General features: G+C 33.5%; 3 protein-coding genes and 1 non-coding gene across 7 annotated transcripts; 2 read left to right on the forward strand and 2 right to left on the reverse strand.

The window, feature by feature from the left end:
• The first annotated feature begins 166 nt into the window (after positions 1–166).
• LOC140822292 (uncharacterized) lies at positions 167–3,556 on the forward strand. 4 transcript variants are annotated; one of them, XM_073183026.1, is made up of 7 exons: positions 167–453; positions 794–1,085; positions 1,183–1,507; positions 1,665–1,951; positions 2,255–2,559; positions 2,660–2,870; positions 2,960–3,556. In XM_073183026.1, exons 4-7 carry the CDS (start codon positions 1,703–1,705, stop codon positions 3,458–3,460), a joined length of 1,266 nt encoding a protein of 421 aa, XP_073039127.1. In that variant the 5' UTR covers positions 167–453; positions 794–1,085; positions 1,183–1,507; positions 1,665–1,702; the 3' UTR covers positions 3,461–3,556. The 4 variants fall into 4 exon arrangements, with proteins under 4 accessions (XP_073039127.1, XP_073039128.1, XP_073039125.1 ...); XM_073183027.1 differs by having other exon boundaries at positions 1,309–1,507; XM_073183024.1 differs by having other exon boundaries at positions 794–1,507.
• Positions 3,557–3,789: 233 nt separating this feature from the next.
• Positions 3,790–3,861, reverse strand: TRNAG-UCC (transfer RNA glycine (anticodon UCC)). The gene has a single exon. It is a non-coding gene; the product is annotated as a tRNA-Gly (tRNA).
• A 1,832-nt stretch (positions 3,862–5,693) lies between these two features.
• Positions 5,694–7,329, reverse strand: LOC140822298 (UDP-glycosyltransferase 91C1-like). Its single transcript, XM_073183033.1, is given in 3 exon segments — positions 5,694–6,179; positions 6,181–6,524; positions 6,652–7,329. Coding segments are annotated over 3 exon segments (1,401 nt in total). The 5' UTR covers positions 7,241–7,329; the 3' UTR covers positions 5,694–5,711.
• A 2,185-nt stretch (positions 7,330–9,514) lies between these two features.
• On the forward strand, positions 9,515–10,070 carry LOC140822297 (protein CHLOROPLAST VESICULATION). The gene is made up of 2 exons (XM_073183032.1): positions 9,515–9,621; positions 9,722–10,070. Exons 1-2 carry the CDS (start codon positions 9,515–9,517, stop codon positions 10,068–10,070), a joined length of 456 nt encoding a protein of 151 aa, XP_073039133.1.
• The last annotated feature ends 3,521 nt before the right edge of the window (positions 10,071–13,591 follow it).

Here is a 13,591-nt window from a genome sequence, read left to right on the forward strand (position 1 = left end):
TTTTTTTATATTCAATAAATCATTTTACAATTATCTCAAACCATTCTTATTATTTAATAAATTAATTAATAAATACAACAAAGGATATAAACTGATGAATAAGAAAATCAATAAATATTATAGATATTTATTGATTTAAGGATTAAAGATTTATGGTTAAAATGATTTATTGGCTTGCCCACTAGCTTTCACGTTCAAGACTCAAAGATGAAGGAATCCAAGAGGAAGGCCTAGGCGGTGGTGGTGGGCGGCAGTATAGCGGGAATTTCATGTGCTCACGCACTTATCTTCGCCGGGTGGGATGTGGTGGTGCTGGAGAAAACCCGCTCTCCTCCGACGAACGAGTCCGGTGCTCGATTAGGACTTGACCCTTTGTCTCAAAAACTCATCCACTCATGGATCAAACAACGCCACCTGCTCCAACTCAATGCCTTGCCCCTCACCATCGATCAAGTAAGTGAACAGTAATTTCAAGAGTTTGCTGAGAACATTAAGTGGGAAAGTCTAGTGATGCTTGTATAGGAAGAAATCGCTTAAAAAAATCGATCTTGGAAATTGAAATGTATTTCCTTCTTGTTCTTGTAAAATTGTTCTGAAGTCTATCGATTGATTTATGTCATCCTAATTTGTCCCCGTGCTATTTCAAGGCTCTTTGGTATCTCTATTCTGTCCTGATAATCGTCACTTGTTCTTGTGTCCTCTGTCTCAGTGGAATAATTTCTCGGAAGAGTTGAAAATTCAATGTAACATAATATTTACTCTTCCTTTTTTTCCTTTTTTTGCGAAATTATAGAACCAATCAACAGATAGGGCCAAGAAAAAGAGCCGGGTGCTGGCCAGAGATGAGAACTTCAATTATAGAGCAGCAGACGGGGCTGACCACCATAGCCTTTTATACAAGATGTTGTTTGGTGGGGGCATATGTTCCTCTCATTTAGTTTTTCTGATGACAAGACTAACGTGAAAATTAAGAGTAAAGTTCTTCAAAGGGGTGAGATAATCGACGTTGTGGCTGATTTACTTATCACGGCAGATGGGTGTCTCACTTCGATATGCCAGACCTTCGTTCCTGACCACAAATTGAGGTTTGTGGGTATGAATAGCAGATGATATTCTCATGGTATCTTTTAATGTTGAGAACCTGGGATTTTGTTTCGAGGATTAATTTGTACAGTTTACTAGATATTCAAGTTATTGTGCATGGAGAGGGGTCCTTTATTTCTCGGATAATGAAAAATCAGAAACCATTTGATCTGAAAAAGACCTTTCCCGACCTTGGGAGACGCTTATATTTTGACATTGGATCAGGAACTCATTTTGTGTTATGTGAGCTGTTGAACAAAAGGATCAATTGGATTTGCTTTGTCAATCAACCAGAGCCGGAACATAATGTGTTTTATTTCACTTTTATTCGTATTGAGCTACAAGAATCTGAGTGTCACTCTCACTGCACAAGAAGACAGGAAAAATAGTCCATATTTCTACAAGCAAACGACAGCGTCGACAGGTAATACAGATTTATAAAATGGATATAATATTATTTGGTACCTTTCGAGTTTAACCATGGTATTACGCAATTAAACCATACGTTTAATTTTTTAAATTTGCAGCGTTATGTGCATAGGCAACTCCAATAATTATTTCTTCATTTTATTTTCTTCTAGACTCTTCGAGATTCCCCTGAGATATCAACCAGGTGAAGATGAAGGAAGCAAGAAGTAAGGCCAAGGCAGTGGTGGTGGGCGGCAGCATAGCCGGAATTTCATGCGCTCATGCTCTGATTGCAGCTGGTTGGGAGGTGGTAGTGCTGGAGAAAACAAGCTCACCTAGAACTGGCTGTGCTACCGGTGCAGGACTTGGACTCGATCTGTTATCTCAGAGACTTCTCGAGTCATGGATCAAACAACCTGAGCTTATTCAGTTTTCTTCGTTGCCACTCACAATTGATCATGTAAGTGAAATTTCGGCAAGAATAAACAGAGGGTGCTATACCATCTCATTTGTGTGCTTTAGTGTGTATTTAACTTTACATGTATTCGTTAGCACTTGATCTGTGATTATGAATTTATAATAGTTTAAACATCAGTTCTCTTTATTTTGTTATTATTATTTTTTTAACCAGTCAGTTCTTATTTGATTAGTGACACAAGTTAACAAAATATTGGAACCCCAACAGTAAGATATAATTAAACTTCTGTTTGAACTTGAAATTTCTGTACTTTATACTTTTCACACAAAAATTGTATGGCAACAGGAAAGAGCCACAGATGGGAACAAGAACTGCACATGGACCTTGACAAGAGACGATGAGTTCAACTTCCGAGCATTCCACTGGGCTGATCTTCATAACCTTCTGTACAACTCGTTACCACCGGAGATTGTTCTGTGGGGGCATTTGTTTCACTCCTTCTGCATTCCTGATGACAAATCTTGTGTAAAAGTTAAAGCAAATGTCCTCCAAACCGGTGAAACAGTTGAATTTGTTGGTGATTTACTTGTTGCCGCTGATGGTTGTCTCTCTTCAATACGGAAAACTTTCATTCCCGACCTGGAATTGAGGTTTGTCCCAAAACAAAGAAATTTTTTAATTTTATTTGTGTTCCTTCTAAAAGACAAATTTTGGAACTCAGTAATCGAAATAATACACTTGGAATGGTAGGTATTCAGGCTACTGTGCATGGAGAGGGGTTCTTGATTTTTCGGAGAACGAGGATTCAGAAACCATATTGGCACTCAAGAAGGCGTACCCTGATCTTGGAAAATGCAATTACTTTGACTTAGGATCGGAGGGTCATGCCATCCTTTATGAGTTAATCGATCAAAGGGTCAATTGGATTTGGTATCTTAATCAACCAGAACCAGATTTTAAGGTATATTTGTTGTTTCTCTTAAAATGTTCACCTACATACTTCACCTTAAACATTAAAACCCCATGTAATATTCTGGCGAACAAACTCAGGTCAACTCTGTTACCATGAAAGTAAGCCATGAAATGATTGAAAATATGTATGAGGCCGCAGAAAACGTCTGGATTCCAGAACTGGTGAAGATAATGAGAGAAACGAAGGAACCTTTCTTGAATGCAATATATGACAGCGAACCGCTGGAACAATACTTCTGGGATAACGTGGTTTTGATAGGAGACGCAGCTCATCCGATAAGTCCCCATGGTGGAAGAAGCACCAACATGTCAATTCTTGATGCTGCCGTATTGGGTAAATGTCTCGAGAAATGGGGGCTCGAGGACTTGGATTCAGCTCTGGAAGAATATCAGTCTATTAGGATGCCGGTCAACAAAGAGCAAGTTTTGTTCTCCCGAAGAATGGGGCGTATAAAACAGCGGTTAGCACTGTCTGATCGAGATGTGTTTGATCCGATGACAGCAAATGAAGATGAATGCAGGGTGCTGCACCTGAGGAACATACCTTATTACGACGACATTCCATCCATATTGATGTAACACTAGGTTGGCTCTTTCATGATTTCGAGTGTATGGACATTAAGGATTATGGTAAGTACTTTTATCTCGATATTGAAGATTTCTCGATTTTACGAAGTAAGTTTATAATTATACAAGTGGTGGTGGTGTGTGTGGTACGCATAAATGCTTCAGAAAATCTGGTTTTTTTAATCAAATTTATTACGGAATATCTTTGCAAGTAGGTTGGTTCTAAATCATGTGAAGAAGGTATTCTTGAGAAACAGATAATTTATTTTGGCAATAAAAATTGAAGTCCAAGTACCCATAAGAGAACCCATTCGATATGGGAAGCCAAAACGAATGCGTAATGCGTTTGCCGGGAGTCGAACCCGGGTCTATTGCTTGGAAGGCAATTATCCTAACCGTTGGACTACAAACGCTTATTTGAAAAGCCTCGTTATATGCTATATTATAACCTAAAGTCAAAGAGAATCTAATATCTTCTTGAAATGGGTTCAATATTTTTCTCTGTTATCATTAAAATTTTTAACTTGTTCAAGAAATCATGAAAAACAGTTTGAACCATAGAAGAAGGGGAGAAACCTTAGATATTATTACACATATAACGACAATCATATAACAGATTGTTTATTCCTTAACATTTAGAACTTGAAGGCCGGCCATCATACAAATAAAACAAAGCTTTGCATGTTGTGTTTTGACCTATATTATGTGCGGAATGCAAAAAAATTGAACCAAGCCAAGTTTGAAATAAGAATTTTTCAAGTTGCCTTGAAAACTGGATGGAGCCATCTTGGTTTCTAATCATGAGACGTAACTCTGGAATCTTGAATTTACTTTTTTAGAGGTTGATTTTTGTTTACAAAGCGAAAATATAATTTGTAACGTATATAAACTACGACAAATGTATATTAAGCCAGAATGAAGGGGCATGGCCTAAAACTTTCCTTATAACTTGGTTCCTTAACTTTTGTAACCAAAATTTACTCGAGATCCAAATTTCATGCATTATAAGAACTCCAAGCTGCAAAATAAGAGGTAGAAAAATTAGAATGGATTCAAAATTAGTGTTTAATGAGCCTTTGTTAATAGATTCTCAGGAGAAACAGAGAGTTGGTCCAAGAACTATGTAAACCAATACCTGGCGCAAAAGATCTGCACTTTGCAACACGATACTCCCAGCCTTTCTTCACTCAATGCATGGCTTGCCTTTGGAAGTAGCATTCGTCATTTTCACGAAACCGGCCTTACATAGCAGTGAGATACTGAGATTACTATTTACAACGTTCATCGCCCTAACATTCGGGACCATAATTTGGGATCTTGGCTCCAAAAGGTAAGATAAATAGTGAAAGAAAGCTCCTCCCAAGTTTAACATTTTATAATAATTTCAGTACACTTTTGTGAAAGGAAATTTTTATCAGATCTCTTCAATGCTAATGGTTCTAAGTATGTGGCTGTTCTGTTTCTTGGAGTACAAAATGCCGTGTCATGCAGCCAGTTGTTGCAATTAAGAGAACGGTCTTTTTCAGAGAAAGAGCAGCTGGAATTTATTCAGCTTTGCCGTATGCTTTTGGACAGGTATTACTTATCATCTAGTCAAGAATGGAGACGATGGTGGGCTAGAAGGGCAGTCCTCACCCTCGCAGCTTTTTTCCGTTCCCTTGCATTAAGTTTTAGTTCAACCCCGAAAAATCCGGAATACTAATAGTCCATCCACTCTGTTTGTCGTGCGGGTTGTGGTCGAACTACCCCATATCTTCATTCAAAATCTCATATATAGTGTCGTAGTGTATCCTATGCTCAGATTTCAGTTGACAGTTGCGAGATTCTTTTGGAACCTCTTCTTCATGTACTACACCTTGCTGTAATATATTTCGTTTCTCACAGATACTTCCGGTTTGGTGGAGATGGTACTATTACTTGTGCCCGATGCATGGACGTTGTACGGATTGGTCGACCCACAATATGGAGACATACAGGATCGGCTTGAGAAAAATGCAACAATCGAACAATTTATAAGAAGTTATTTTGGATACAGGCATGAATTTGTGGGATTTGTTGCTGTTACCTAGATTTGCTGTGCTATTTGCCTTCTCAATCAAGGCATTTAAAGCAAAGATAGAACGTCACAGAATTTGAGAATATTTTCTGTTAGAAATCTGTATAAATCTTCTTCTTGATTTTTTCCTCATTCTCATTAGACTTGCATATATTTAAGTTCAAACAATCAAACTCAAACACAGACGACTTAGACAGTAGAATGGCATCACTTATAATGTATCAAAAAACTAACAAAACTGTCGATATAACTGTCACTTCTACTCTTATTACCAAACAAATCTTTCATCCTTTTTGCATTGTCCTTCACCCTTTTCCCCTCTTCACTAACCATTGCCAACCTCAAAGACTCGGCCACGGAATCACTTGTAAATGATCCATCTTCTTCATTTCTTGGTATCTCTACTCCCACATTTTTCTCCTGCAACAGCCTAGCATTCAGTCCCTGATCATTCATAACTGGAAACAAGATCAAAACTCGTCCAAAACTGAGTGCTTCTGTCACCGAGTTCCATCCACAGTGCGTCAAGAATCCTCCAACTGCTGGATGGCCAAGGATCTTGATCTGTGGAGCCCATTTTGCGTAAACCAAACCTCGGTCCGAAACCCTCTCACGGAATCCATCGGGAAGGATTGCTGAATGATTACCTCTGTTTAATACCCAGAAAAAAGAGGAAATTTGATTGTTCCAAACCGAGTGCTAGCTCCCTAGTTTCTTTATGTGTCAATGTCGCCTCTGTTCCAAGTGCCACGTAAACCACCGAGTTGCATTCATGCGAATCGAGCCAATTTTTGATTTTTGGCCATTCTTGATTGTCCTCACACGCATCTTCTTCATCTTCCACAGGGAGAACAACTCCAATCGGAATCACCGGTTTCGTGTAAATTTTCCGAACTACATCGAACCACTCGGGTTCAAACTCCTCACAGGATCTAAAGATCACAATGTCGCTCTCATGAATGGAAATGCCGAAGCGGAGAGAATCAGACGTGCCAGAGTCATAATTGTTACCTGATGAATCTTTTTCCAGGAAAGAAACCAAAATTTGAAGTTGGGATGAATACAGAATGGTAAAGAAACTACAAAGGAGACCAATACTGCTTCATTAAATGACACGATATTAAACTTTCGTTGTGATTTCGAGTACCTTTTTCCATGTTCTTGGTCATCTCATAAACTCGAAACGCCATATTGCTAGGAAACGGGATCCATTCGGGCACGACTGTGTAATCCCCCGCCGTTGACCTGGCATTCTCCCCGTTCATCAGGGCGGCCGGCGGCCCCAAAAAAGCCATGAAAGCAGCAGTAAAGAGACTAAAATAAGCCCTTGAAATCCCAATCTCAGCCGCCATTTTTGGCAGCCAGTGAGAAGCATAATCATACACGATCCAATCCGGTTTAGGCTCTGTGCTTTCAAGAAAACTGCGGACCGATGGCTCCAGCAAATCCAATGCTACTTTCAACAACTGTTGCTTCACACAAGGAACATCCATGGACGACTCCTCATCCGGCGGCAGGTGCTCAACTTCCGGCAAAGGAAGACTGATCAGGTTGATCAAATGGACTAAATCATGAGGTATTTCGGCGATTCTTTGAAGGTTTCTCGGAGTGGAAATGAATGAAATTCGATGGCCTTTTCGAGCCAAGCACTTGGAGAGTCGAAAGAATGGTTTAAGATGACCTATGGCCAGCCATGGGAACATCACTATGTGAAGAACTTTGTCTGTTTCTTCCATGAAGGCTGTCTGTAAACTGCAATCTATGTATTAGAAGATAAACCCCATGGACAAACATTCGACCTTATAATTGTTAGATTAATATAATGTCTAAACCTGTTCCAGTGTGTGTCGAATTTCAATCTCATTTTTTATATATCGAGCATATTTTCATAGTAAATAAAAGAGATTTATTTATGAATCTTGGCCTCTCTAAATTATATTATACTATGTATTATCCACACATATATAATATAATACTAGCTACTTTACACACGTCGTGTGTGTAAAGTTTTTTTTAATAACTATTAAGGGATAAAGTGAAATTTGAAAAATTATCAAAAGACTAAAGTGTGATTTGAATTATTGTAATTAAAAAAATTAAAAAAAAGTGTTTGCTAAAATTAAAAATAAGAACAAAAATATAATATCAGTATAACATAAAGACAAAATTGAAAGAACAAAAATGACCAGTACACTATTTTTGTCTCTGTTATAGAGATTTTTAATAATAGTAATAGATATGTCCTCAACCACTCTAATTTAATATATGCTAGTTATAATACACATATAATGAACGTGCATGGTAAAGTGTGATTTTTAATTTTCTAAAATTAAAAATAAGAACAAAAAGCTCGTGTAGATTGAAACACACGATCCCCTCCCTCCTATTTTTCATACTACCAATTCATGAATCTTGCACACTAATGGATAGCATACAAATTAAAGTGAAAGAAAATAGATTATTAATCAAAGAATAATTGGAAAAAATTGAAATAAATTAAAGGAAATTTTAAAATGGTAAAATTTTCAGATAAATTAGAAAAATATTACAACTCATCTATTGCTTAAAATATAATAGAAAAGTAATTAAATAGAGCTATGGTTTTTTTAGGTATAATTGGAAAAATTGAAATAAGATGCCACCGTATTAATTAATACCATCATTATTTTCTTTGTCGTTGATTTCTTAAATATATATTTTTTTAGATAAATATGTGTGAGTGTGTAATGTGTATGCTATTAATATATTTTATGTTCATTACTTCTTTAAGAGACTTAAATATCAGATTAAATTATATGGAAATGAAAATGAAATTTGAAAAGACTTTTCGAATTATATAAAAGTTTTAAATACAATTGACATAATTAATAGGCAAGTTTAAGAGAGAATAATGAAAATTCAAGAAAGTTGGGATTATTATTCATTTAATGAGCCATATAAAAAAGAAATCAAAAAGGTGAATAATTTGCAAATAATATTATGATAATAATGTATGACGTCACTTATTTAGAGTAAATAAAAAATATCTCGTTAAAAAGAATATTTTATGTGTGGTTGAAAATGACTCGAACTGCGGGGGGATGAATTATTGACGGGTCAAACAATTTTGCCCATAACCCCAAATGGAAACTTCATAAAACATCGACCTTTATTTTATCATTTTCTTAATTTAGAGGCGACTTTCTAGAATTTGGCAAGGCCACGAGAAAATTTTCTATTTCTATACTAATTCGCATAAAAAATTTGTGTTTTGTCAAAAAATTTAGCATTTAATCGTGAAATAAGTTTTTTGTGTAATACGATCTCACATATATATTTGTGTGATATGAGTCAACATGATCCGTAATTAAAAAAATTAATACTTTCAACATAAAATATAATATATTTTCATGAATCTTGATTGAATATGCATGTTTTCCACAAAATTGTTGTGTGAAACGATGTCAAGTGATTTTTTTGTTAAATGTATTTCTAATAAACATTGAATTTTATGATAAATGCTATTTTTGAGAAGATTAATAGAACTAAAAATATTTAAATATTAATTTATAAGCCTGATATATTTAAAAATGGAGGATACAACGTATAAATTAAATCAAACTATATAAATAGATATATATTTATATATGTATATATAATGTATAGGACATATATATTGGAAATTGGAACGTGTAGCGAGCACGTATGTACGACTTGGACGGCTGCGACTAAGAAGCAAAATCGAAGGACACGTCCAAAAAACTTGAGAAAAACAAGTGTTACAATACGGCAAGCAAGAGAAACATCTTAGTTGGTTGTGTGTATCTACCAAAAATGTAATTAAGGGCCAAATCTTTTTCATACACCTACCATCTCAATAACCCACCTATATTATTCCATATGTTAAATCTATTTATGTACATATTCACAGTTTCTTCGTCACTTTTTCTCCTATAAATTGGGAGGACCTGTAAAATTTTGCAAGTGAAACAAGAAGAGGGACAAGAGGCAAAAGCTACAAGGAAGAAAGAATGGGTGTTTTGACGAATTGTTGCCTCCACTTTCCTCCTCCTCCTCCTCCACTTAGAACTTCTATCTCTCCTCCTTCCCCCAATTCAACCACTTCACAAGTCGCATGGTACAACAGAGACACTGAGGTTTTCCAGTGATAATATTATTATATTTTCATATGAAAATTGTTGAGAATAATATATTGTTTGCTTCACTATTTCTTGCAGCCGACCCAAGGAAAGATCATGGAAAACCCAAAGTGTATTGAGCTTGACAATTGTAATAATTGGACTGGAAATGGGGAGTTTAGGATCTGTAAATAATCAAGATTCGGCCTTTGCGGCGGCGGATAATGTAGAATCAGCTGTAGGATCAAATACATTCAAAGTACAGAGATGGAGTGACAGAAGGGCATGCGATCCTTGGCGAACTAATTCGCTGGAGACCATCGTGCCGGAGAATCTCCCGCGGCCGTCCTCGCAGCGGAGGTGGGAGGCGGTCGGCTTTCCTCCGGAGGATGCACCGCCGATTATTGTTTTGCCAAAGTATGGGACTAAAAGCTGTTATATTTTGTAAATTATTATATTGTATACGCTCTTGGTAGATTACAAGAATGTGTGCTAGATTTCATTTTTTAATGATATAGTTAGCGACAATGGATGTAATTTAGTCATTTATAGAAATTTATTTGTGTTATTTTTTTGACTCGAGCTCAAAATATATATATATAATACTAAACAAAATATCTGAATATACAGTAGAATGCTGTTGCGTGAATGGACAACACTGACATGTAAAAAGTGTGATTTTTTTTTTTTTTGAGAATTAAGTTGGCCATTGTCATTACACATTCAACAAATCCTGTGTACGTAATTTGTGCTAAAAAAAAAAAGAATCGTATGCAAAGCGTCCAATAGCTTTTATAAACTTCAGATAAAAAAAAAAAAAAAATTTATGTGAAATATTTATATTTTGCGAATTTTAGGTAAATGTTTGTGTCCACGCATAAACTATTTTTTTAAAGAAAAAATTATCGATGCATGTACTTGAATAGAGTGCTGGTACAAGTTTGTCAGTACACGTAGTACCATTGATAATAATATTTAACAAAAAGATTTTTTAAAAAAACTACGGGCCTAAGCCCGAGAGCCACTTTGAGACGTGCAAGGAAGCCCGTTGGGACTACTGGCCCGTGATTGGAGAGAGGTATCGTCGTTTCTTGTCTGTCGAAATGCAATTATATCGTTACAACTTACCATCCAAACATAACTCGTGGAAGCTTACTACATACATGAAATAACATGTATGTTATTTAAATAACACATTTTTGTGGATTTTATAGATTTCTAGTGACTTTTGTAGAATTTCACGGATTTCTAAAGATTTTCATAAAATCTTGTAGATTTATTTCATAGAACTATTTTGATTTGTAAGTTATTATTTGATTTTTTAAAAATTTATTTGAACTAACAATAAAACGTGAATAAATTTTACTTATTTCAAATATTTCGCTCTCTCAATATAATATTTTTTACATATTGATTTTATAAAAACTACAAATAAGTCAGTATTAAATTTATTACAATTAAACTAGTTGTTAAATTCAATTCAACGTGTTTATTTAAATAATTAATATTTTTTAAAAAATAAATAATATTAATTTTCAATATTAATAAATAAATAAATTCAAAATAATTTCATTCATTTTAAATAAATTTTTGTATCAAAAATATAACAATTTTGTTTTTATAATATGTCTAATAAAAAATAAACAAAACATTTATTGGTACCTGAAAATAAAATAATAAGAATGTTAAATATTTGTAATTAATGTAAATTTAAAAAATTTAATATATTTAATTTCTTATGATTATTCTTATATATGTGTTGATAAACTTCTAAAATTATTTATTAATCATAAAGATTTATATATAATTAAATATCAAATGTTATATAATAATTAATAAAAAATTATATTTTATTAATTAAAAATAAATATTATTTTTAATTTATAGATAAATGTTTTTCTTATTACGTAGTGTAATAAATTTTAAATTTTTTTAAAAAATATAATTTTAAATTTTATGAGATTTTGTGACTGAAATTGCAAAAATAAAATGAACAATACTAATAATTTTGATGTTAAACTATTTTTGCAATAAAAAAAATATGTTTTTAACAAATACAAATAAAAAGAAAAATATATAGAGGAGAAAAGAATGAAAATTAGTATTTGTACAGAATTTGATGAAGAATTCATGTCATGGAAAAGACTTTGATATGCATTAATTTATAACGTAATTTGAAAAAGAATTCAAAATTCAGATATACTAGTTATCGGGCATATGCATTACATGTGTCATATAATATACAAATATTATGAGTTACATATATTTATATTATGAAAATACTTGATTTAATTATAAATATTTTATAAAACTAATAAGAAATAAAATGTAGTAGTATATTTTTTATAGCACTGAATGTGCTTTATACAATACCAATTGGCTGATAAAGAATTATCTATAATAGCATATGAGGTTAATATATCAAATTACATATTTAAGTTATATACCAACATATCAAAGAATATAAATGCATATTTACATCGATCTTAAAAATTTAATATTACTTCACAAATAAATTGACCTATAAAACATGCTTTCAAAATTTAATATTAGTTCACAAATAAATTGACTCATGAAAATGTCCGTAGACACAGAAAACGATTGAATTAATAATCTTCGTATAATTTTTTCTTACAGTTCATGTCGATACGTTTTTTGCATCTTTTTAGGCATTGTTTGGAGTGTACGATAAGAGATGATTGATTTTTAATCTTTCAATTATCATGTGTTTGGTGTATATGATTAAAATTGTGATATGTCCGTTCAGCCCGTACTCGACCCGCACTGTATGCATTATTATCCTCTTATTAATGGTTATATAATCTTTTGAAGGACAAAAGACGGCATTTGATTAATTTAAATTTTCTTTTGATATCCTAAAGTTTAAAATAGTATAAATTCAACATATTTAATAATATTTAAATATAATTTTTAATTTGACTAATATTATAAATAATTTAATTATTATTGATCATATTTTAATTATTATATTATTTTTAACCATAATATTATAATTGTTTTTCACCATTATTTAATATTCAAATTTGTATTAAAATTTAATTACACAATAAATACATATTTATGTTATTATCAATTTTTAATTATTTTCTATAATATTAATCGATTTTTTAGTTTTTTTTGGAAATTGAAATTAATGAAAATTTAATAATTAATATAATATTTTATAAATTTTCAATTAAATTAATTCTAAAAATTTTATTTATTTATTCAATCATTTTAACAATATATTACTAATCAATATATGATGAAGGTATTTTAGTAATCATAATAGAATTAACAAAAATATATTCAGATGTGAATAGATTGCGGAAGCTAGATAGGCGTTAGAGGTACTTAATTTCCACATGCCGTAAGTATAAAGTTGAAATTATGCGATAGGGTGAGGAAATTTGGCTTCATTTGAACATATCGACGAATTAAAAATTTTACTTGGCAAAATAAAGTAAACGGTTGCTATTTACCTAAATTCATGAATAAGTTGCAGTGCAGTAGCGGGAAAGTAGAAGTTGCTCCATGCCTATGGCTATGGCTATATATATATGTATATATACCCACAAAACCAACCATTTTACTCACAGCCATGGCGATAAACAAAATATTTGGATTCTCGGTTTTAATAACATTATTCAGTGTCATAAAATATGTAGATGGAACAATAATATTCCAACCCAGACTATGCATATTTTATCCTCCAAGATTTCCAAATTTTTTTCCACAGCTATTTTGCCCATCTCCGCCTCCGCCTCCGCCTCCATTGCCACTTCCACCGGTAGTTGTGCCACCGGTAGTACTTCCGCCATCAGTTGTTCCACCGGTAATTGTTCCACCAGTAGTTGTGCCACCGGTCGTACTTCCGCCGGTAGTTGTTCCACCAGTAGTAGTTCCACCAACAGTTGTTCCACCGGTAGTTGTTCCGCCAGTAGTAGTTCCACCAACAGTTGTTCCACC

The sequence above is a fragment of the Primulina eburnea genome, unplaced genomic scaffold (genome assembly GCF_022965805.1).
Source record: "Primulina eburnea isolate SZY01 unplaced genomic scaffold, ASM2296580v1 ctg739_ERROPOS5529518, whole genome shotgun sequence".
Taxonomy (NCBI): domain Eukaryota; kingdom Viridiplantae; phylum Streptophyta; class Magnoliopsida; order Lamiales; family Gesneriaceae; genus Primulina; species Primulina eburnea.